Source organism: Ctenocephalides felis, unplaced genomic scaffold, assembly GCF_003426905.1.
Source record: "Ctenocephalides felis isolate EL2017-DRISC unplaced genomic scaffold, ASM342690v1 CF-g0.4_SCAFFOLD_01886, whole genome shotgun sequence".
Lineage (NCBI taxonomy): Eukaryota > Metazoa > Arthropoda > Insecta > Siphonaptera > Pulicidae > Ctenocephalides > Ctenocephalides felis.
In genome coordinates this window covers 64,028,965-64,050,797 of record NW_020538040.1, presented here as the reverse complement: position 1 = coordinate 64,050,797, position 21,833 = coordinate 64,028,965, and the positions used below count along the sequence as shown (strand labels likewise).

Sequence of the window (21,833 nt, the reverse complement as noted above, 5' to 3'; positions counted from 1 at the left end):
TAAGATAAAGATTAGCCTATTTCCAAAATATCAAGTAAATTGGAGCACAGTAAAAAAATTCACAGAGCAATAATTTTGTTGATTGTAAGTTGAATAGAGCACATGTGAACAGGATTTGACAAATTAATTCACTTCAAATATAAACTTAAGCAATAATGTATATTGATTTATTGGAGAAAAAATGTAATTTAGTTATTAAAATTACTAAAAGCCAGTTAAAATATGGTACGAAATTATAAAAATTATAGGCAACATTATTGAAGCATATATTTTGGGTAGAAAAATAAAAGGTGATATTGCACCTTTGCCGCGAATGCTATATATTAATTATTTCTGAATTTGTTGTACTTTTTAAAAGATTTCAATTTTCAACACGTGTATCTTATGCTATAACCATAAATCACAAAGGCAGACGATTATTTTTAGTGTGATAAATTTGGAAAATCAATGTTTTAGTCGTGAATAAACAAAAAATCATTCATTTATACATCCACATCTACAGGTATGACTAAAAATACTATATAACCCTTAAATGCAATAAAATAAATTGAGCTATTGGAAATAAATTTGTTCTATAAATCGCAGTGTATAATTTTTAATATACAATTTTATTGAACATTTTTTAATATTTGTTAAATGAATAATTAAAGTGTTAACTGTGGGAATTGAGAACAATCATTTTATTTGAAATAGTTCTACATTCAACATCACTCATATATTGGTGTAAATAGTAATTCAAAAAACAGTAATTATTATTTTTAACTAAGCAGTAAATATTAGTATAAAAAATTGAAAAATTGTAGACATGAGTACAGAACAACGTCTGTCGGGTCAGCTAGTATATATATATATTTATTTATTTATTTATTTATATATCATATATCATATCTGAAAATTCAACAGAAATATACTCCCACTTATAAAAAAAATATTCATAAATTTCATTTTATATATAAAATATTTATTTTGAAAAACAATTTTGGTTACAATAATACTGTTTTGCTTAAGTATTCACGATAAACTACAATGTAAACTATTATAACTCTAATAATAAGATGATTCCATTTTATTTCAGCAAATCTTTTCAAGACAAGTCTATCTACAGGTAAATCACATATCAAATATTAAAATCGAAATATATTAAATTTATGAACTTTCTGCTATATTCAAAGCAAATCCAACTCTCTCATTGTCCTACAATGTCTTTAATGATAAACACTATTTTCATACAAACTTATCTGGTTTCAATTGCGATATTATCACATGTAAATAATCATTAAACCTCCACCTGAGGAATGTACGTTTATATATTTTGCTTATTTGTCAATTAAAATATGTTTTGCTGGTTTAAGATCTAAAAATTTGTCACGCAATGTATATAAGATATCATTATTTATATACTTCATTGGGTCATCATCCCACAAATCATTTAAGAAATTAAAATATTCATTGCATGGCTAAATTTTGGTGACATAAATAATGTCTACAAAGACATGTCGACAAATATTTCTCATGAAATAATTTATGTAAATCAGGATTTTTACTTTCTATAGAAGGTTTTAATAATTATTACAAAATTTAAGTCTCTAAAATTCTACCTATTTACAATTCACTAACCTATATAAATATATTCATATAAAACTATATCTTTATACAAAAATGTCATAGATCATAGTAATAATTAGATAATAAAATAACTGCCTGAAAAATGTAACAACTAGATAATAAACCAAGCTCAATATGATGAGCAATGATCATAGCTTTTAAATAGTGTTGTAAAATTCAATATTAAAAATATTGTCACTGCACCTAATGCTGAACCAAATTGTTGCATAACACCTACTTTGTATAATGAAGAACCTCCTTGTAAGTTAAAAATGGCAATTATACTTAATTTTATAAAACTTACAAGTCCAACTAAGAACGTCCAACACAGGACCTATAATAAAATAAAATAAACATATATATCCAAACAAATTAAAGTCTTCTAGAAATTAGAAAAAAATCAATAATTCAAAATCAATTGGCCAATAGATACGACATTCAGAAAGTAAACCCATTATGCACTCTTCAATATTTACTTAATATATCAATACAAATAATTAAAAAATAATATAAATAAATTCAACTTAAAAACTCACCACTAGGATTTCTCCACTAATAATATTCTTCAATGGTGGTGTGGGACTCAATAAAGATGTAGCTAATGCATAACAACCTATTATGGTTGTTATACAAGAAAATATCACAATACGCCTAAATCAAAATAAATTAAATTATTCATATGCAATATATATTAAAAATGATTTATAAAGAGAAAACAAGCAAAATATTGTATTGAAGGCAAATCAAATTTCGATCCCAGTACATCGCTGAATTTGCTAACATCAGCATTTTGTACTTGACAATTCTTTTCGAAAGATTTCCGCAATTACGTTTTACTTAGCATTTTGAGTTAGAGATTAAAATTAATAAAATTTTAACAGCACAGGCGTCTTTCGGCAAGCCGAAGGATTTTCTGGGATGTTTCAAAAAGCAGTCATTCAAAATGTAATTTTGTAATCTTTTCAAAATTATTTACTAGTCTTCTGCAAATGTTGATGTGTTTCTGAATATTTTATGTAATTTTATGTAATAAAAGATATTACAAGTTGTGTAAGTAAAGTAAAAATTGTTTTTAATTGTGACATGAACCCACAAACCTGGAGCCACCAAATTTAAACTCCCCAACAATATATATATATGGCATAAAACATATACCATGTAACAAGTATTATAAAGTATCATAAGTTAATTTATCACTCACCTAACAGATTTATGTGGTAAGAACACTGCCAGAAAGCAAGCAAATGGATTTGCCATTGTGGAAAGGGCGACTGTCAAATGATAAGCTCTATTTCCATATGGTAAACAAGAATAACTTTGAACACTTGGAAATACTCCATTTGACATAAAACATACCACAGCCATGATAATCATTAATAAATAATAATTTGATTTGCTTAGTTCTTTTATTGGTGAACTGTCCTCCAACACATCAGTCTTCTCAATATCACTATTACTATTAGGGGCACTCACAATTTGTTGTTTCTCACTAACATATTGATTCTTACACATCTTCAAATTATTTAATAATATAAAAGCAATTGTACTAAAAATATACATGACAAACGTAAATATGAAGAAAGCTGTTGATCCAAACTGAGGTGGAGAATAGTGCGGCTGCCCATTAACACATTCAGGATTACCTCCAACTCCTTGAATTAATGTAACAATACTTGGTACAAAACCTCCAATTCCTCCGCCCATTAGATAAGATATCATGTACGTCTCTCTAAACCTGCCCATATAAGGCATGAATAGTACAGAACTTGTACAACCAACTAGAGCTAGGAAAAAAGCCAGCGATAGCATAGAACTGCTATGTTCCTCTCCAAATACCACTGTTGTTTTATCATATAAAAATGCCATAAGTATGGAGCTAATGCATCCAATCACCATCAATATATATATATATGAAGAGTCTTTTATCCTTCCTGGGTAAAGTTTCTGTACTAATGAATATATAATAGGTCCTAAGTTAGCTAATTGGATTACTACGACTAAAAATGAGGGCAAATTCCATCCTTCAGGAGACGGTCCCACCAAAAGTGGCAATTGCAGATAAACTGAATTCACACCGATCCATGCCGCACAGCCAAATGATATTGCGAGAAGATCAACTAAGATGTTTCGGTCCCGTAAAGAGTTTGAGCATTGTGTAAAAGCCTGCTTCATTTTTGTAGTTGGTTTTATTAGAAATGTGTGCTCGCATGGAATTCCTGCTTGTCTGCGAATTAGAAAACATGTGCAAAATTAGATTTCTGTTTGCAGTAGTAAATAAATTAATATACAAAAAGTAGAAAAAATTATATTAATGCAATTTGTAATGCGCAGAGGCAATGGAAAATTAACTCGGATTGCAAGACTAATAGTACTGAACATTATAAAAATGTTCATACCAAAGTTATATAAGTTCTATAATCATTATGTAGTAGCAAATTATATCAAGAAACGATTACCTAATATTTTCTAGACATCGTTGAACATATTAGCTTAAAAACTTATTTAAAATCAATATGTACTATTATATCATCTTTTATAGAAAGTCTAAAGCATCCAGATCTCATTATATAAACACAATAGATAATAAAAAAATCCACAACATATATTGTAAAAAAAATTAATTTAATTGAAACTTTGTACAATATATAATAGTAATTTGTGTAGCACATAATTATATATTCTATGGCCAAAGCAAAAATTAAGACAGAGTTGTTTTCATACTAGAAGTTTCAACTACTGAAATGAAACTTTTTATAAAGAATACAGTACAATCTATTAACTCAACGCATATACCACCAAGTATTTTGATCTTCTCGCTCAACACATGCGATTTTACACTAATTATGTGGCACCATAACCAAAAAATGGCAAGTTGGTTAAATCACCTTTTAATGTAAGACTGTGAATTATGTAATTAATATCAGCGCAGAATGTTGAAAAGAAATATTTACACACCTCTTCAGTTCGCATTCAACTTTCAAGTGACAATCACCTGAACTGAAATCATTCAAATTATCTTGTCCCATGATTAAACACTTATTACAATTTATGACAATGACCTTGTTTGCGAAGAATTTTGAGATAACAGTTTTATTTAATTAGGCTTAAGATAATCGCATTTTTTTCTAAAAACGTGCCTAAAAGCACATCGTATAAAAAATTTAAAAAAAAATCACAGAAACGAGACGATGAGTTGACAAAGTGAGAAATGAACAAAAGATTGCGCAAAACGCAAACTATGACGTTCATAATGAAATAGCAAGCACGTAACCTACAACTCTAATTTCTTTACAAACAAATATAAAATAGCTATTCATAGGAACTTAACGGGTATTTGGTTTTTAGTAATTTGCGTTACATTTCGGACATCGGACATCGGACACGGACAAGTTCTCATGAGGCGACTCTCACAGGCGCTTTCATTGCTTTAGGCCATACACTCCAGTTTTATGCAATGGCATGAATTCTAAAAGACAGTAAGAAGAAGCTGCTATACAACAATATAATATAATATATGATAACGGTTGGAGCAAACAAATCATGATCTTATGAATGATAATAATAATTGAACATTTTTTACAATTTTTTCCAGTTTGTTTTCGAAAATTTAAAACAATAGTTACAACTTTCACATGTGAGGCATAATAAATATGTATACATATTATGTCTGTGTGTGTTTGAATCTGTTTAATTTTTTTATTTGCCAAATAAAATACTAATCTATAATTTTTATTTTAAATTAAATGTTTAGCAAACATATTTGTGGCATTATTTTATTATAGAAATAGGTGTTTCTCACATGTTTTTTTTTTTTTTTTTTGTAAAAACAACTCTAAATCATTTGGTAGATTAATCAAATAAAAGAAATTATACCTTAACATAAGTATTTATTAGCACTATAATAATTACAATTAAAATATTACAATATTGACAGAATAATAAATATTTTAATAAATATATTCAACAAGCCATTTCAATTGAAAATAAAAATCGCAAATTACATTTTTTGTGCATTTTCAGGAATCTAATATTCATTCAAATTAAAAAACCTTCATTAATTGATAGCCTAGTATTGAGTATATAAGCACATGTGAAACTAATTCGAATATATTAGCAAGTTAAAAAGTCAAGATATAAATCAAGTACTACATCAAAATGTGTGCTTTTCCTAAGCAGCTGCAATACCCAAAGCAGCACCAGCTGCAAATGCTCCTATAAAAATATGTATTTCTTGCAATTTAAATTCTTCTTCACCTGTAAGACCGTGATACCATTTTTTGGCTTTTCTTTGATTTTTCTTTAGCAATTCCTCTGCTTTGTCAATTTTCCTATCAACAAATCTCTCAATCTGAAATTTTAAAATGATAATGAATGTAAGCAATTATTTGCTACAAACAAAACCATGTGTTTTATTTTATAAAAAAAAACTACTACTTTATTTTTTTTTTAAGTTTACAATGCTATAGCATGGTTAACATGATAATCCAATGAAGAAACCACCAATAAAAGAAGTTACAATATAAGGATTCTCTCTTGTAAAAATTCTGACCTGTAAAATATTAGTACGTGGGAAGTTGTTCTTGAAGACGACATTATTTCTGTTGACTATAAAATATACTCACTTTATCCATTAATTTGGGAGTTTCTCCAGTAACAGCCTCTTCAATTTTATCTGTCACCTTATCAGCCTTTTTAGTTACTTTATCCCAGTCAATAGAAATGTACCCTTTGTGGTTAGCTACTTGTAATATTAAAATACCACCGCCAACGGCAAGAGCAGCCAATTTACCAATCCTCATAGTAACAAATCCAGTTGTCCTAAAATAATGTAAAAAAAACATAATTTATTGATTTATCTTTAATTTCAATAAATGTATATATTCTGCAAAGGCATGAACCAATAGAAATTAAAAATGTTATAAATCATTATTAGTATTATTATTAGTTATAAATCAATGTTTATTATAAGTAAATAATTTGGATAATAACAATGTATAGAACAATACAATAGTGTAATTGTCATTAAGAGCTACACTGTTGTATTGTTTTATACGTAGAGCTACACTATTACCTTAACTTATATTATTATTATTACAAATTATCCCTTTCTTTTCCATCAATATTATTTAAAGAAGCAATAATTTGAAAATAAAATGTTACATTACTTTACAAGATTATAAAAAGATATTTAACAATTACTAAATGTACAATATATAGCAACTATATAAAAAAACATTAATATGAATAATTTATTATATGGTGAATTAACAGATATCTTAAAATCATGTCAAATTAAATTTTCTGGTATTGCTATTATAAACAAAAATATATCTGCGTATTTGCTTTCTAAACTGTATATTGCTATACATAAGTGTATTTGTTCATGTTTACATAGAATATAAATGATATGAAATTTAATGGCAAAATAAAAAAGAAATTGTAGTTATTTACCATCCTGATAATGAACCAATGACTAATTGTTTAGTTGCTGAGGTTTTGCTCACATCCCCAAGAATGCGTTCAATAAAATTTTTAGCATCTTTAGCTACTTCATCCATACTGACAATTTCTTTATTTACTTCGTCCTTGTTCGATTTTCGCACAACTGGGCTTGCCATCGGTTCAATTCTATGGTTTCGAAAAGATTTGTTTATATTTGTCATATGATTTTTATGACATTATAGTATTAAAAATAGAACATTTATGGAGCCAAATTTATTTTTATAATTTAACAAATATTCTCACCTTCAATATACTTAAATATATATGACTATAACAAATATAGTAAGAGCACTTCGGAGCTCTAATATTTGCTTTATATTCACGATTCTCTATTATTTGACATTTACTTTCGATGTTTCGCAACTGCGCATCCAATGCAAGTAAAGAGTGAAACAAATGCAAGCGCACCTCTGCTCGCTATAACAGCGCCGCTCAATCTTTTTCTCTCAAATATTTGAAAATTTACATTCTGTGTCTATATATAAATGTACATAAAAATAAATTTATATATCATTAATTGTACGTGAACTGTTTTCTTTCTTGTAAATCAAATCAAAATGAAGCGAAAAGCGCGCGCTAAACTTTTAAAATAAATTAAAAAAAGAAATTCAATATTTTAAAGATTGTTATCATAATGTGATGGTTATGCATATAAATTAGGTCTATGATAACTAATTTGAAACTATTTGAATAAAACAAATATTGAATGTTGCTTATGTTTACTTATCTATGGAATGCTGCTTCTGTTTTATTAGTTTTGAGAGCGTTTAACACCAAAAATGCAACCTGTTGCCTACCATGAATCTTTCATGCGAACTTCAGGTGAATTAACTGTCGCTGTCAAAATATATATCTGCAAATTGTACTGTATGATCGGTTGTTTTAGTTAATTGCTGAATTCTATGGAATTTTGAAAAACTAGTAAAGTTTGATGTCGATTAAGTTTTCTTAAGTCATTATTAATATACTATTGCATACTCACTGTACTGAGCTGTTTGTTATATACCGAAATATTTCGATCGCCGTCGGTTGTTTACGTTCATTTTTATATACAATCAAAGATCGTGCTAATTGTAGTCACACGTACTTCTTCATTCTTTTATTCTACTACAAAAACGAAATGAGTGACTCTGCAGCTGTATCCGAACCATGCATAGAAACAAAAGAGGTATTTATTGATATTCTACCCATGAAAGATTTAGCATTATCATATATTAATAGAATTTGTAAATTTAGTTGTCTTCACATGATTTGGAAAAGCTTGAAGAAGAAAAATTGAAAGCTAAGTTTCCAGCTGGTTTAGGAGGTCTCGGACGTGGTGGCCCAGGTGGACACAGTGCTTTTCTACAAAAAAGATTAGCTAAAGGGGTAAATAACATTTCACAATAATTATACTGATCAAAATCTTGCACAATAGACTATAAGACAATGAATACCCAAATATTTCTTTTCTTAGATGTTCTTGAATCAAAATTATTTAATTCTGATGTCACTGGCTTGTCATAGTTTATTATTATTATAATTAGTATCATAATAGATTAAGGAAGTTTTCACATTCAATAACATGTAATAGCATGAATGAGAAGTAAAACAAAATAAAATTTCTTCAATCTATAAACCTTTTCCTTTATTACAGCAGCAGAAATTTTTTGATTCTGGAGATTATCAAATGGCAAAACAGAAAATGGGGCAAGCAGGAAAGCAAGCTCTGGCTAATAAGGTGATTCCAACAGGTGATGCAATTCCTACTCCTGAAACCGTACCTGTTCGCAAGACATCTATTATACAGCAAAAATTTAATATAAGTCAATCATAATAAAAGTAAATTGTTGACAAATTTACTTTTGTTGTTTATTGTATTTTTAACATAAGGATTAGTTTGAATGTAAGAATGTAATACGCTGTTAATAATATTTTAAAGTGTAAAAATATAAAACCTATTAATGATATTGTATATCAACTTTTTTTTTAAATTATCCATAAACATAATTTTGCAGAAATTGCTTTAATTTAATGAAGTTGTGAAGCTTCTTGATTGATATCGGATAATCTTGTTTGAATTAAACTCTTGTACTCTTTTATTAACGACATGCTTCCTGGAGGTGCTGCAAAACTTTTCTCCAAATGCATCTAAAACATAAAATATAAAGTGGCCGTAAACTATACACTTATACAATATGCAATGCGTGCTTAGCCGACAACATCTGTTTATAGATGTATTCCAAAAATTAGTAATCTTTTTGAAATCACAAGCCGCATTCTATTTTTAAATTGTTGTGGCTAGCCGCATTTATTAATAATTTACAAATAGAATAAAAACTATTCTATTCAAATCTTTAGCAAACTGAATCATGTTATTTACAAATTGCCATGTCTCCTCAAAGTAGACAGCCGAATGATATGCTTGTTGTACCCTCAGAGGGGTCAAGGCGCAAAGGGTTCATAGAACAGAATTTGTTCAAAAGAATAAATTGTTACCTTTAAAATCTCTTCACTCTCGTAAGGTATTATGCTCGACAAGAAACCAATAAGGAATTTAAATGAAGCATGATCTTTTGATGGTGGGCCAATTGAATCTATTCCAAACTTTATTGAAAACCTACAATAATTTGTTTCGTGCATGTGTGTGTGTGTGTGTGTGTGTGTGTGTGTATATTTATATTTATATTTATATTTATATATATATATATATATATATATATATATATATATATATATATATATATATATATATATATATATTAGAGGTGAATGATATATCATAAAATGTTTTTAGACATCCAATAATGAGAATAAATTTTTAGTGAAGAAAAATGACTACTGAAACTGTCTATGTGTGTATTACCAAATATATACTGATATAAAAGAAAAGTAAACCATACCATGTCGAATAGCTATCAAATCCGCATAGATTTTCGTATGAGGCTTGCCTCACTAGTAAAAATGAAATCAATAAGTAATCAGCATCGCTTTTATCAAAAGCTCTATGTATAAGATTATCTATTATAACTAAAATCCAAATTGCACATTAGTGATAGAATTGAAAAGTCATTAAAAAGACTTCAATGTTATTATGTTCATTTACTTTTTAATTTCTGTGAATTAGGGTCTATATCTAAACATATTGATGCAGCTATAAGACACCACTTCCAAGATATTTCCTCTTCCTTCATGATAATAACTAACTCATCCAAAGGACTGGATATATATTGTATAATCTAGAAAATGAATCATGTTATCATTTAAAACACATAAATATAGTTTTATATATATATATATATATATATATATATATATATATATACACACATACACATTCATCAAATCTCATCCCAATACCTCTGTAAACATGTTCAATATATTTTTGTCAAGATTTGCTTTTATCCATGAACTCTGGTGTTGTATAGCCATTTGAACTTTCACATATGGTTTGTGTTTTACTATCGTATGTAAATGATCCATATACACTTCCTGAATTACTCTATCTAAATAAAATATATTAATAATTGAAATATAGCAATTTATTCTAATTAAATATATTGCATACCTGTCAAAACATTTCTTTCCCTTAGTTCCTTTAAATAATTTATATTAAATTCCTCAATTTGATTCAGTAACATAGATAAAAATCGTCTCCTTATTGATTGCCAAATTATTGAACTAGTTTTTAACCATGCTGTTTGGAAACTTGGACTTATATTTCCTATTTGAGGTCCTGTATTGAGTTAAAATAAAATTTAAGATTTTAAGACTACTCAATGTGATTTATTTGTAAATCCGGTTTTTTATCTCCCTCATTTCAGGCATTATTAAAGCCTAATAATTCATTCATTAACATTTCAAGATAATACATTTCAATTATTAGTGTTCAAGCTCTTCTTGGCAATTCAATGAGTATTTAATGGTATTTTAATAATATTTGAAAAATTAATGGAATAGAATATACTTAATATAAAAAGTTTACCTTTAATGCAAATTAAAAGTTCTATAAAAAAGTCTGTGTAGATTTGTTTAATATGAGCACAATCCTCTCGCTGAACTCCCAAATTTTTGTCATTGGTTAAACATGCTAATTGCACTAAAAGTTCTGGCAGTTTTTTAGCCTGATCTGGATGGCTACATAAACAATTAAATATTTATAGCAATAATTTATATTTCTAAATACAAGAAATGTGAAAATTCTTACAAATAAACATATGAGCCTAAATAAAATAGATGGTGCACCTGCAAATACCAAAGACTTTCTAAAGGCATAGGCAATTTCATATTCACAACCAACTTAATAAATTCATTCTCATCAATGTAGTTCGATGAAATATTACTGACAAGATTTTCAAGTAACATTTTAGTTCTGAATCGATTTCTGGGTGATAATAAAAGGTGATTTTTGTTACTTATTTCTTCCTCAACAATTTGTTTAAAAACCTATAAAAATGTAATTCAGTATTACAAGATATGTATACATGTGAATTCTAACAAACATACTCACAGAAAATATTTCAGGAACGTTTTCCATTATCTATTCTATTGAAGATAACTGATAAACTAAATTTTCAATTCATTCTGTTAAAACCGTCTTTACAAATAATCTATAATTTAATAGGCGTGACTCATTCTTATTACTTCAAAAAAAAATGTTTTCAAACTACGTACGTAACCAAGAATTTATTTATTACAAATTAAATCAAGATCGAAAATTGAAACACAACCGTTAAAGTAACGCTTAGCAGTGAACAGATGATTAAGTAGTAAAGGATTTTTGAGGGCGACGCCAAAATTTATACATGGGCCTTAATTTTTCAATGCAAATTAATAAAATACCATAATATATTCGTATAAATGAGAATTCTAATAGATTTTGTATTTGCATGTTTTTGACACAAACATAATTAACTCCTACTTCACTCCTTCCAAAGTATTTATACAGAGGTACCAACCAATAAAAATTATATTGTGGTTTTGTGCAAAATCGTTTTATAGGGTAAAATTTGAAAAATGTGTTTCAAATGGCCTGTAGTTGTACTTTTAGCCATATATAAAGAAGAGCTTTTACCCTCGAAAGTATATAATTGTATATTTTGGTTGTGTGGTTGTAGTGCAGTATAGTTGATTGTGCAGTGTAAATGGTAAGTTGTACTAGATTTACCTATATTATTTCTTTGTTTTGTTTTCATATTAGGAAATTAGTTTTATATTATCCATTATTAGAATATCAACATCTGTTTGTTTGATCTATATTCCCCATATACACTTAAAGTAAAACATAATTATTGCAACTAATTGCTCACCTTTAATTATTGGCTATAACCCATAGGTAATATATAATTAGCATTTTTTTAATGTTAACATATGTAGCTATTACAGTAACTGCAAAGTACTATGAATGCTACATATTATTATTGAAATTGAGCTATTATCACTGATATCTAATGATACATTAATTTTCAATTCAATGGTAGTAATATTTTATGATACTTTTTGCAGTAAATAGAACTTTAAAAACACAAATAATTAAAAATAATATTTTTCATCATATTTTAAACCATTAACATCAATATAATGATAATAATGAAAAAATATATATTTTTAAAATAATTTAATTTTATTTAAATGTAGAAAGTGATCTCTGATAGAAATTAATTTTTTATCTCATTGAATATTCTAGTTATTCTATCACATTTTTATAATATTATTCAGTTCTCTGAGCAGATATTGTTTTTGAAATAGCAACTGTAGGCCTATATCTTGAATATGATCCTAAATTTTGATTTGGGAACAAAGGCGCATGTAAATGTGCTCTTGCTGTAAATCTTTTTCCAGCAATATCAATTTCATATTTTGCTTCTTTGTCCAGAATAAATTTATCATTCAATATGGCTGGGGTATTTGGTTTGTATTTCTGTAAATATCCTAGGCAAATCAGCTTATTTGTTGTGAAGCCATATCTGTAAGTTAGTAAGTTATTGTGAAAATAATAAAATTTTGTTTCAGAGCCACATACCACAATCATTGCTTGCCCTTTCTTACATATATGTTCTGAAACTATTAACCACTCACCCTGCAGAAGTAACTGTTCCCATATATTCATTGTTTCTATAAATGGGCTCGCCGCCCCAAGGCCATATATCTTTATCACAGTCTATGTCTTGAAGTTGAAACATCACTAAACGTTTCGTACATCCTTGTTCCTTTTGTCTTAACAAAGCAGATTTTCCAATAAAATATTCTTTCTAAAAATCAGAAAAATGTCACCATGGACATTTTAAAACCAACCATCCCAATTGCTTACATCTAGTTTGACGCTATAACCATTTCCTGCTTCATACGGAGTAGTGAAACTGGTCAATTCCTCTGCCCAAAAAGGTATAAACTTTTCAATTCTCATAAATCTTTGTGTTAAAGTTCCTACATCCCTTGCGCCATAATCGCGACCAACCTATACAGAAATAAGTATACAAAATATATGTAATGTGGTGCTTAAGTTGGAATGCATTTGAAAGCATGTGAATTGTTTAAGTGAATGAAATACTAACGCTCATAAGTCTGTCATAAATATGCAAAGCATATTCTGATGGCACATACAGACAAAATCCAGGTTCACCTGTATGCGTGAAGGACATTACCATAACATCTGATGCATACCCTACATTAACCTGAGAATATAGAAAATATTTATTAAATTAATTCAGAGTATTGTTAAAGTTACCATTTTTTTTTAAAGACAACTTTGATTGTAGCACCAATGTCGAGTGAAAAAATAATGGTTCAAAGAAAAACAAAAAAAACAAAATAGAAAAATCTGAAGTAAAATAAAATCTCTAACACTCTGTATTGTAGGTTTTTGAAAAAATCACTCCATAAACCCAGTCTGTCCATAGCCGATTTCAAAAATTTAAAAGCCATTTGATGTATCTCGGAGAAGAATTCCATTTCTCAATTTTGTGCTACGGTCGGCCGAGCTGGTTCTTAGTAATTAAGAGAAAAGTGAAATGATTTTCTCCATGTTTTAGCCAAAAATTCTAAATCAATTTCAAAAATTCATTATTCAAAAAAGATATTATTCGGGAATCGTGCGTTTCTTCGTAATTAACTCTTGAAATTTTTTTTCAATGTGATTTTTTATGTTGATAGACATCATGGTCCTAAAAAACATAAAAATGTTACGACCCTAGGGCAACATATAAAAATGTTACGACCCTAAGGCAAGTAGTTAATTTTAAAAATTCATCAATGTTTGACAAAGAATGAAAATTCGTGTTAAAAGTCGCTTTTGTGATGTGATGAGTCAGAATTTGAATTCCACAAATGTAAAAGCCATTCTTTTGGAATCAGCAGAAAAATAAGTCTACAAAACTTCTCTAGTTGTGTAAAAAATATTACCATTAGTTTAAATCATTAAATAATATCAATTTCGGTTGATTAAGTCAATTATTACACATTTTGAAAAGTTCATGCAAATTTCCAAAAGGAAAAATGCCACTTTCAACTAGTTAACTATGTTATTAGATGACTATACTTTATTATGCGATGATAAAAGTTACCTATCTACCTATATGCAAATTTTTATTAAAAAAAATGTATGCAGTATTCAGATCTGCGAGTTTCCAGAAAATTATTTAAAATGTTTAACATCTAGATAAAATGTATTTAAGCTTTTGTGATGTGATGAGTCAGAATTTGAATTCCACAAATGTAAAAGCCATTCTTTTGGAATCAGCAGAAAAATAAGTCTACAAAACTTCTCTAGTTGTGTAAAAAATATTACCATTAGTTTAAATCATTAAATAATATCAATTTCGGTTGATTAAGTCAATTATTACACATTTTGAAAAGTTCATGCAAATTTCCAAAAGGAAAAATGCCACTTTCAACTAGTTAACTATGTTATTAGATGACTATACTTTATTATGCGATGATAAAAGTTACCTATCTACCTATATGCAAATTTTTATTAAAAAAAATGTATGCAGTATTCAGATCTGCGAGTTTCCAGAAAATTATTTAAAATGTTTAACATCTAGATAAAATGTATTTAAACTTTCTTTCCACTATCGTTTAGAATTTCAATAAAATTTAGACAAATCCGGCGAGTTTGTCTTATAATCATAACGCTAAAGTTTATAAAGAATAATCGCCACATACTTAATTGATCACAGAAAATAATGACATAAATTAATAAAAAATTGCTTATATAAATTAACTACCTTTGCGAATTCGAAAGGTTGATAATATTAGCAATAACATGTAGAAAAAATATTTTATTGTTCATTATTTTTAATGAGCAATACAAATATAATTCCTGTAAACATTTCAAAAACGTCTTATTATGTTCATACAAAAAAATATATATGCTATATTACCTTCTTGTATGTGAAAGGCGCCAAATTTATATTTGAATTGGAAAGTTCACTTAAGAGCTGAGTTGCTTTTGGTCCTACAACATTAATTACAGTATACATTGAAGTAACGTCATTTAGGCAAACTGAATGGTCACTAGGCAAATGTCGGTTCATCCAGCCATATATCCTAGTTTGTTGACTTGAAGGTGAAACCATGAAAAAACTAAAAATCAATAAATTAAAGAAGAGTTTTATTTGAGTTACAATAAATAAAAGTTAAGAGATACCAGTCGTCACTTTGCCGAACCAATATACAATCATTTTCATAGCCACCTTGCTCATTTTGCATTCCCGTATGCACAATTGATCCTACTGGTATATTTATATCATTAGAGCACATTTTTTCTAAATATTCAACCACTGCATTTGTATTTGACTGCAATGAAATAATCAACAATATTAAAATTAGTGCAATTCTATAATTTGCTATTGAACAAAAATTGAAGTGTAAAAGAAATTAATCAATACCTTTATAGTTATTTTTGAAAATGATGACATATCTATTATACCAACACCTTCTCTACAGGCAAGATACTCTTCTCTCATAAAATCAAAAAATTTAGGTTTGTAAAAGCTTCCGGGTGGCATCTGCGGTAGTGGATCTCCACCTACAAAAATTTTATTTTATGAAAATAATTGATGGTTTATCATATTTACTTTGCAAGAATAAATTAATTTATTATTATTATATAATAATGTACTTGGCATAAAAACTATTCATTAAAATTTGGAAATAAATGCACGTTTTAGGGAAGTAAATGCTTGGCTTCGAACAAAAATTTCCTCAAACATAAATTCCTTTAAATTTAAATTATACATCTTTGATTGGAATAAAAAGTAAAGAAATTTAAATTATAAAAAAAAAGTTTATTTGGGAAGGTATATGCAACACAAAATGAATAAGAAATTTGTACAATACAATCAAAATATAAAAGTACAAATTTACCTATACTTTTCATTTCGTTTTATTTAAAATTTTAATATACCATTGTAAATAATTTTATGAGATTTTAGCAAATTTTATCTGTTTTTTACGGATGTGTATAAAACAAAGTGGCCGCAGCAAAATTTTCACGGTATTTAAAGAAATGTAAAAAACTTTACAAAATTCACATATTGCTAATTATCAAAATCCTAAATGTACAAAATACTAAAACATTAAGATACACATCAAAAAACTAAATCATTTAAATCGAAACAAAAATTACTAAGACTTTCAATATCATATGTAGACAGATTATAAACTTAAAAATAAATGCTAAAAACACGTGGCCCGTTTATACCAGTCCCCAAAATAGGTATTTTTACCCACCCCATTTATAGTGTGTTAAAAACAATAATTTAATACTTGCGTTTATAATTTGGATCAAAGTACAATGCCCTTTCATAAGCCATTTTGATTCCGAAAACCGCACCTCTTTTCTCTAATACACTGTATAAAGGGGAACATCTAAGCTTTCTTGCATATTTGTATTCACACTGATGTGGATATAATATTGAGTAATGCCTAAAAAAAATTAAGTGTTATTTCTTTAAAAGGATGCTGAACCGTAACATGTGGATCAACTATCTCTCATTCAATCAGGTTTGTGAGACTAGTTTTTTTTTTCTGTTTCAGATTTTCAAAATTGTTGAGAAAGAATTTATTATAATTCATTTATATATTTTAAGTAATTGATATTATATTGTTGATTTTCAAATTATAATTTAAATATGTTGAAAACTTATGTCTTTGTCCAAATTTTAATATATACTAATGTATCTAATAAATATTGCTGTAATTTACCTTCCCACTACTTCTCTGGTTCGCTTTTGTAAGTACTGGCGATTATTATGCAAATCGAGGAATCTTTGAACGTTAAATGTTAACAACTCTTGTGTTGGATGACCTTCTATTAGCCATTCGGCAACAGCTTTACCAATACCACCAGCACCTTGGAGAGAATTTCCATTAAGGCCACATGCTACAAAATAATTTTTTACTTCCGCTGTTTCGCCCAAAATCCATCTTCCATCAGGAGTGAAGTTGTCTGGAGAATTGGTTAAAATGGGAAGAGTTGAAGAATCTCGTAGAATCGGAAATCGACGAACAGCTCGTTCCCATAGCGGTTCTGAAACAGTTATAAAACATTACGTTGGATATTTAAATATTACATAAAGTGATTAAATAATTATTAAAAAGTATACACTAAGAAGTATCAATTTCATCATTATAATGCTCTGATAACTATATATTATATTTACAATAATTTAACATTGAACAATAATTATTGCTCACAGCATAAATATGCAAATATATAGGAAGTGACTTGTTATGCAAAAAATAGTATTAACGAGATTCTACTGTATATATACACTGTATATATACTTCATTCATGGATAAAATCTAAATTATTAAAGAATTTACAAATTACCAAACAACGAAAACTGTACTATGAGAAACTGTGCTTATTTTCATAATTTCAATAACAATTCAACTACATATTATAGTACATATATGTACATGTAACTTGCAATCTGAATATATTTTATCAATTGTTTTTGTCTTTTTGTGCTCTTACTAAAATGCTTGAAGTCCTGCACAACATGGTCTTTCCACTTTTCAGGGACTGATTTATCTGCAAATGCTGGCTTAGCATCCTGCTCAAACCAGCCTATCATCAAGCCGCCATTGTACTCCCTAGCATAGGAATGGCTATCATAATCTCTTACACAAGGCAAATATGTTTCACTAGTGAAACCTAATGGGCCAGTTGTGGCATAAAAATGTTCAGCAGGATATGCCGGTATACGAACCTGATTTTAAATAAGGTATGAGAATTTTTAGAAACATTCATCGGATATTTATAGAAATTGTAGGCTGATTGCATCATAATTTATAAGTAATAATTTAAAATGTTTATCTTCTAAAACTTCAAACAAAATTTTCAGAACGTAAATAACTTTTTATACTGTCTTTCAAAAATATATCCAGTAAATAAAAAATATCTTACATAAATGGATGTAAAAAACTATTAATTGCACAATCTGAACAGGTATAAAATATATTCTATCCATTGATAAAACTTTTCTTTTATGTTACCGAAGTATAATAGTTTTGGATTAGTTAATTATAGCATTGGTAAAATTATTTTAGCATGTTTAGATAGTAAAAAATCCTTAATCCAAAAATATAAATAATTTTAAACATCGTTTCATAAAACATTATATCTCAATACAAATCCACATAGAGTAATATTTAATAGCAAATTTGTAATTTAACATTTTTATTTAATAATAGTGCAAACAGCCTTTGATATTAAAAAAAGATTACTGGTGGATTGCATTTTAGGCCTAAATCTCTCGCCCACATGCCTGCACAATTAATAAAAAACTCGCATTGCACTGTGCCTTTATCAGTATTGACTGCGCTAATAGCATTATTAGCAGTTAAAACTTCTAGAACCTTACAATACTCTTTATAATTTGCACCACCTTTAATAGCCATATCAGCCAATGCCTTACAAATTGCTTGAGAATCTGCTACAGCATCGTCTGGAATCCATACAGCACCTTCTATATCTTCTGTGTGGAGATAAGGGTGCAAATTATTTATTTGTGTTTTATCAATTAATTCGCATCGAAGACCTGTAGGTAAATTATAGGCCATTCTCCTTTGCAATGCAATAAGGCGATCTTTAGTTTGTGCAAGAGCTATGCTACCGCATTGTTGAAGCCCTATTTCATAGCCCATTTTCTGCATTTTTTGATACAAATCGATACTGTATTTTATAATATTTCGCATGGCAGTTGGCTTAAGTAATCCTAACGTGCCTGATCCAAAATGAGATGTTCCACTGCCTATTTCTTCCTGTTCCAAAACTAAAACATCTTGCCAACCATTGCAAACCAAGTGGTACGCTATGGAGTTTGCAACTACCCCAGCTCCTGCTATCACGACTTGGGCCTGACTTGGTAAATTATCAGAATTGGAACACTTTGAATAATTTTGATAACCTTTAATATAACCTAATAAATTGCATTGAATTAAAGAAATTATGTTTGATTTTCTTTGCGCACATTTTGCATAATTTGTGGAAAACATCTTCATAAATTGCCTATAAAAAAAAGTTAAATCTACAGGATCAAGTTACTATTTGTCTGCATTCTTCATTTTTGAATACTTATGACAACCCAAAATAAACATAACCTTTTTCTTCCTTCTTTCTTTCGGTAAGAATGTGACATTTTTCATATTTAGCATGTATGCATTCATCGCATATATTTGTTATATATACTCATAAAATTTAGGATATATATATATATATATATATATATATATATATATGTATATATGTATATATATATATATATATATATATATATATATACAGGGCCGGTCCTGGGGTCCTTAGCGCCCGCATGCAACTTTTTTTCTAGCGCCCCCCCCCCTTATTAATATTAACTGTTTTAACAATTTATCATTAAAATTATATAAAGAATTTAAAAAAAAAATTTTTTTAATTATTCTGGATTTAGTAGGTACACAAAAAATTAGATATAATCTAAAAGCGTATAAAATATATTAATTTTAAATTTATTTAGAAAATCGAGGCGATTTGCGAGTTGATTATAATTAAATATTTTACTTATATATTATGCGATTTATTCTATTGAGCAAATCATGGCAAGAGTGCCAAAAAAACTAGCTTTTCATTTTCAATCATAACACTCGAGTGAAATGAAATACGATCGTATTTCATATTGAATTTTTTAAATTTTAGTTTAATTTAATTTTTCATCATTTACAATATCCAAAATTGCGTCGTAAACTTCTCCTTATTGATAGTATAAGAGCCGAATTGTATTTATCCTTGCTTTCCCGTCATATTCAGAGTATCAGTTTGTTGTTTTAAAGTTAAATTTTTAACGTATTTTGAAAGTACCGTCCAAAAATCAGTAAAAAATGCAAAAAAAATACACATTTCTTGAAATATATTGAAACAAAAACTTATTATATTTGATATGTGTTATTTCTGCATAGTTAATAATTATTAAATTTAGAGTATGAACACCGCTAGATATAAAAAAGCTTTAAGATTTTCGTTCCAAAGTAAATCTTGCTTCCATTTTTCATATTTGTTCGATTACGGAAACCCTAACCACGCATGTCTTCAACATTCAAAATTCATCAGAAGCAAAACATTTGCAACAAAAGCAAAAGTTACAATTCAATTTCTCCGAATAAACATGCCATTTTTAAGCAGTGACTGCCCATTTTTTATTTTCCCGATTATAATTTGTTTACATTTTTCAAAAAGTTCCGTTTCAACTAAATCATCTCGCAATTTTTCGTCAATAATGCCCAATAATTAATTTAATCTTTCGCAGGTTTGAGCTTATGGGATTGAACAGTAGATAATTTCTTTTTCGATTCCACGATAACTTTAAAGAAAGAAAAAAATGAATAAGTAGATTAAGCAATGAACAGAGCTGTTATTTACTAATTTGCAGAGTTATTAATCGGTTAATTATTTCTACTGATATCACATTGCAAAATAAATGTGAATAAATGCTTTTTGTGTCTCCGTATCCCTAATTAAGTTAGATTGTTTGTTATAATTTATTAAGTATTCTAGATTTTATATAAATAATTTTAGATTTTATATAAAAAATATAAATATTATATTATAAATTTAATTTCCGAAACTCGCTTTCGTTCTTCAAGGTAAGTTCTTCAAGGGCATACATCAAATAAAAGGCAAAGATTTAGAAGTTAATCTTTAATTTTTCCAAACGTTTCGACATAGTATTTTATGTCATCATCAGTGGATATAAATATGGTCTTACATCAGTAGCTAGCGCATATACATTAACTTTTTTTTTTTTTCAACATCAAAATTAACTACTAAATCATATATATATATATATATATATGTATATATATATATATATATATATATACAGGGTCGTCCTGCCTTGCATACGATGCATGCAAAAAATGCGGGCGCACGCCTTAGGGGGCGCCAAAACGAGTTTTGAAAATTAAATTTATGATATATTATTATTTTTTATTATTTATATAAAACCTAGAATACTTAATAAATTATAATAAACAATCTAACTTAATAAGGGATAGGTAGACAAAAAAAGCATATTTATTTTGCCATGTGATATCAGTAGAAACAATTAATTAATTAGTAAATAACTGCTCTGTTTTTTTGCTTAATCTACTTATTCAATTTTGTCTTTTCAATTTGAAGTTACCGTGGAATCGAAAAAGAAGATCTAGTGTTCAATCCCGTAAGCGCAAACCTGCGAAAGAGTAGATTAATTATTGGGCATTAT

The 21,833-nt window shown here is 27.9% G+C and overlaps 5 protein-coding genes across 9 annotated transcripts; 1 reads left to right on the top strand and 4 right to left on the bottom strand.

Annotated features, from left to right (window-relative positions):
* Positions 1 to 1,085: 1,085 nt before the first annotated feature.
* On the bottom strand, positions 1,086 to 4,816 carry LOC113377897 (solute carrier family 52, riboflavin transporter, member 3-A). 3 transcript variants are annotated; one of them, XM_026618346.1, is made up of 4 exons: positions 4,491 to 4,618; positions 2,807 to 3,829; positions 2,142 to 2,256; positions 1,086 to 1,939 (listed from the first exon to the last, which is right to left on the bottom strand). In XM_026618346.1, exons 2-4 carry the CDS (start codon positions 3,775 to 3,777, stop codon positions 1,736 to 1,738), a joined length of 1,290 nt encoding a protein of 429 aa, XP_026474131.1. In that variant the 5' UTR covers positions 3,778 to 3,829; positions 4,491 to 4,618; the 3' UTR covers positions 1,086 to 1,735. The 3 variants fall into 3 exon arrangements, with proteins under 3 accessions (XP_026474131.1, XP_026474132.1, XP_026474130.1); XM_026618347.1 differs by having other exon boundaries at positions 4,399 to 4,497; XM_026618345.1 differs by having other exon boundaries at positions 1,090 to 1,939; positions 4,561 to 4,816.
* A 782-nt stretch (positions 4,817 to 5,598) lies between these two features.
* On the bottom strand, positions 5,599 to 7,577 carry LOC113377427 (FUN14 domain-containing protein 1-like). 2 transcript variants are annotated; one of them, XM_026617746.1, is made up of 5 exons: positions 7,351 to 7,577; positions 7,057 to 7,233; positions 6,228 to 6,423; positions 6,040 to 6,154; positions 5,856 to 5,953 (listed from the first exon to the last, which is right to left on the bottom strand). In XM_026617746.1, the coding sequence occupies exons 2-4, from the start codon at positions 7,221 to 7,223 to the stop codon at positions 6,077 to 6,079; spliced, it is 441 nt and encodes a 146-aa protein (XP_026473531.1). In that variant the 5' UTR covers positions 7,224 to 7,233; positions 7,351 to 7,577; the 3' UTR covers positions 5,856 to 5,953; positions 6,040 to 6,076. The 2 variants fall into 2 exon arrangements, with proteins under 2 accessions (XP_026473530.1, XP_026473531.1); XM_026617745.1 differs by lacking the exon at positions 6,040 to 6,154 and having other exon boundaries at positions 5,599 to 5,953; positions 7,351 to 7,569.
* A 384-nt stretch (positions 7,578 to 7,961) lies between these two features.
* On the top strand, positions 7,962 to 9,047 carry LOC113377410 (alpha-endosulfine-like). 2 transcript variants are annotated; one of them, XM_026617727.1, is made up of 3 exons: positions 7,962 to 8,275; positions 8,344 to 8,475; positions 8,747 to 9,047. In XM_026617727.1, exons 1-3 carry the CDS (start codon positions 8,228 to 8,230, stop codon positions 8,921 to 8,923), a joined length of 357 nt encoding a protein of 118 aa, XP_026473512.1. In that variant the 5' UTR covers positions 7,962 to 8,227; the 3' UTR covers positions 8,924 to 9,047. The 2 variants fall into 2 exon arrangements, with proteins under 2 accessions (XP_026473512.1, XP_026473511.1); XM_026617726.1 differs by having other exon boundaries at positions 7,963 to 8,275; positions 8,744 to 9,047.
* On the bottom strand, positions 8,985 to 11,662 carry LOC113377409 (Fanconi anemia group A protein homolog). The gene is made up of 9 exons (XM_026617725.1): positions 11,597 to 11,662; positions 11,294 to 11,532; positions 11,072 to 11,223; positions 10,655 to 10,822; positions 10,447 to 10,592; positions 10,193 to 10,325; positions 9,990 to 10,116; positions 9,586 to 9,706; positions 8,985 to 9,237 (listed from the first exon to the last, which is right to left on the bottom strand). Exons 1-9 carry the CDS (start codon positions 11,621 to 11,623, stop codon positions 9,118 to 9,120), a joined length of 1,233 nt encoding a protein of 410 aa, XP_026473510.1. The 5' UTR covers positions 11,624 to 11,662; the 3' UTR covers positions 8,985 to 9,117.
* Positions 11,663 to 12,796: 1,134 nt separating this feature from the next.
* Positions 12,797 to 19,610, bottom strand: LOC113375210 (pyruvate dehydrogenase phosphatase regulatory subunit, mitochondrial-like). The gene is made up of 11 exons (XM_026615155.1): positions 18,820 to 19,610; positions 18,068 to 18,302; positions 17,293 to 17,617; positions 16,859 to 17,013; positions 15,975 to 16,114; positions 15,734 to 15,882; positions 15,468 to 15,669; positions 13,641 to 13,760; positions 13,397 to 13,543; positions 13,165 to 13,337; positions 12,797 to 13,052 (listed from the first exon to the last, which is right to left on the bottom strand). The coding sequence occupies exons 1-11, from the start codon at positions 19,594 to 19,596 to the stop codon at positions 12,797 to 12,799; spliced, it is 2,679 nt and encodes an 892-aa protein (XP_026470940.1). The 5' UTR covers positions 19,597 to 19,610.
* Positions 19,611 to 21,833: the final 2,223 nt, after the last annotated feature.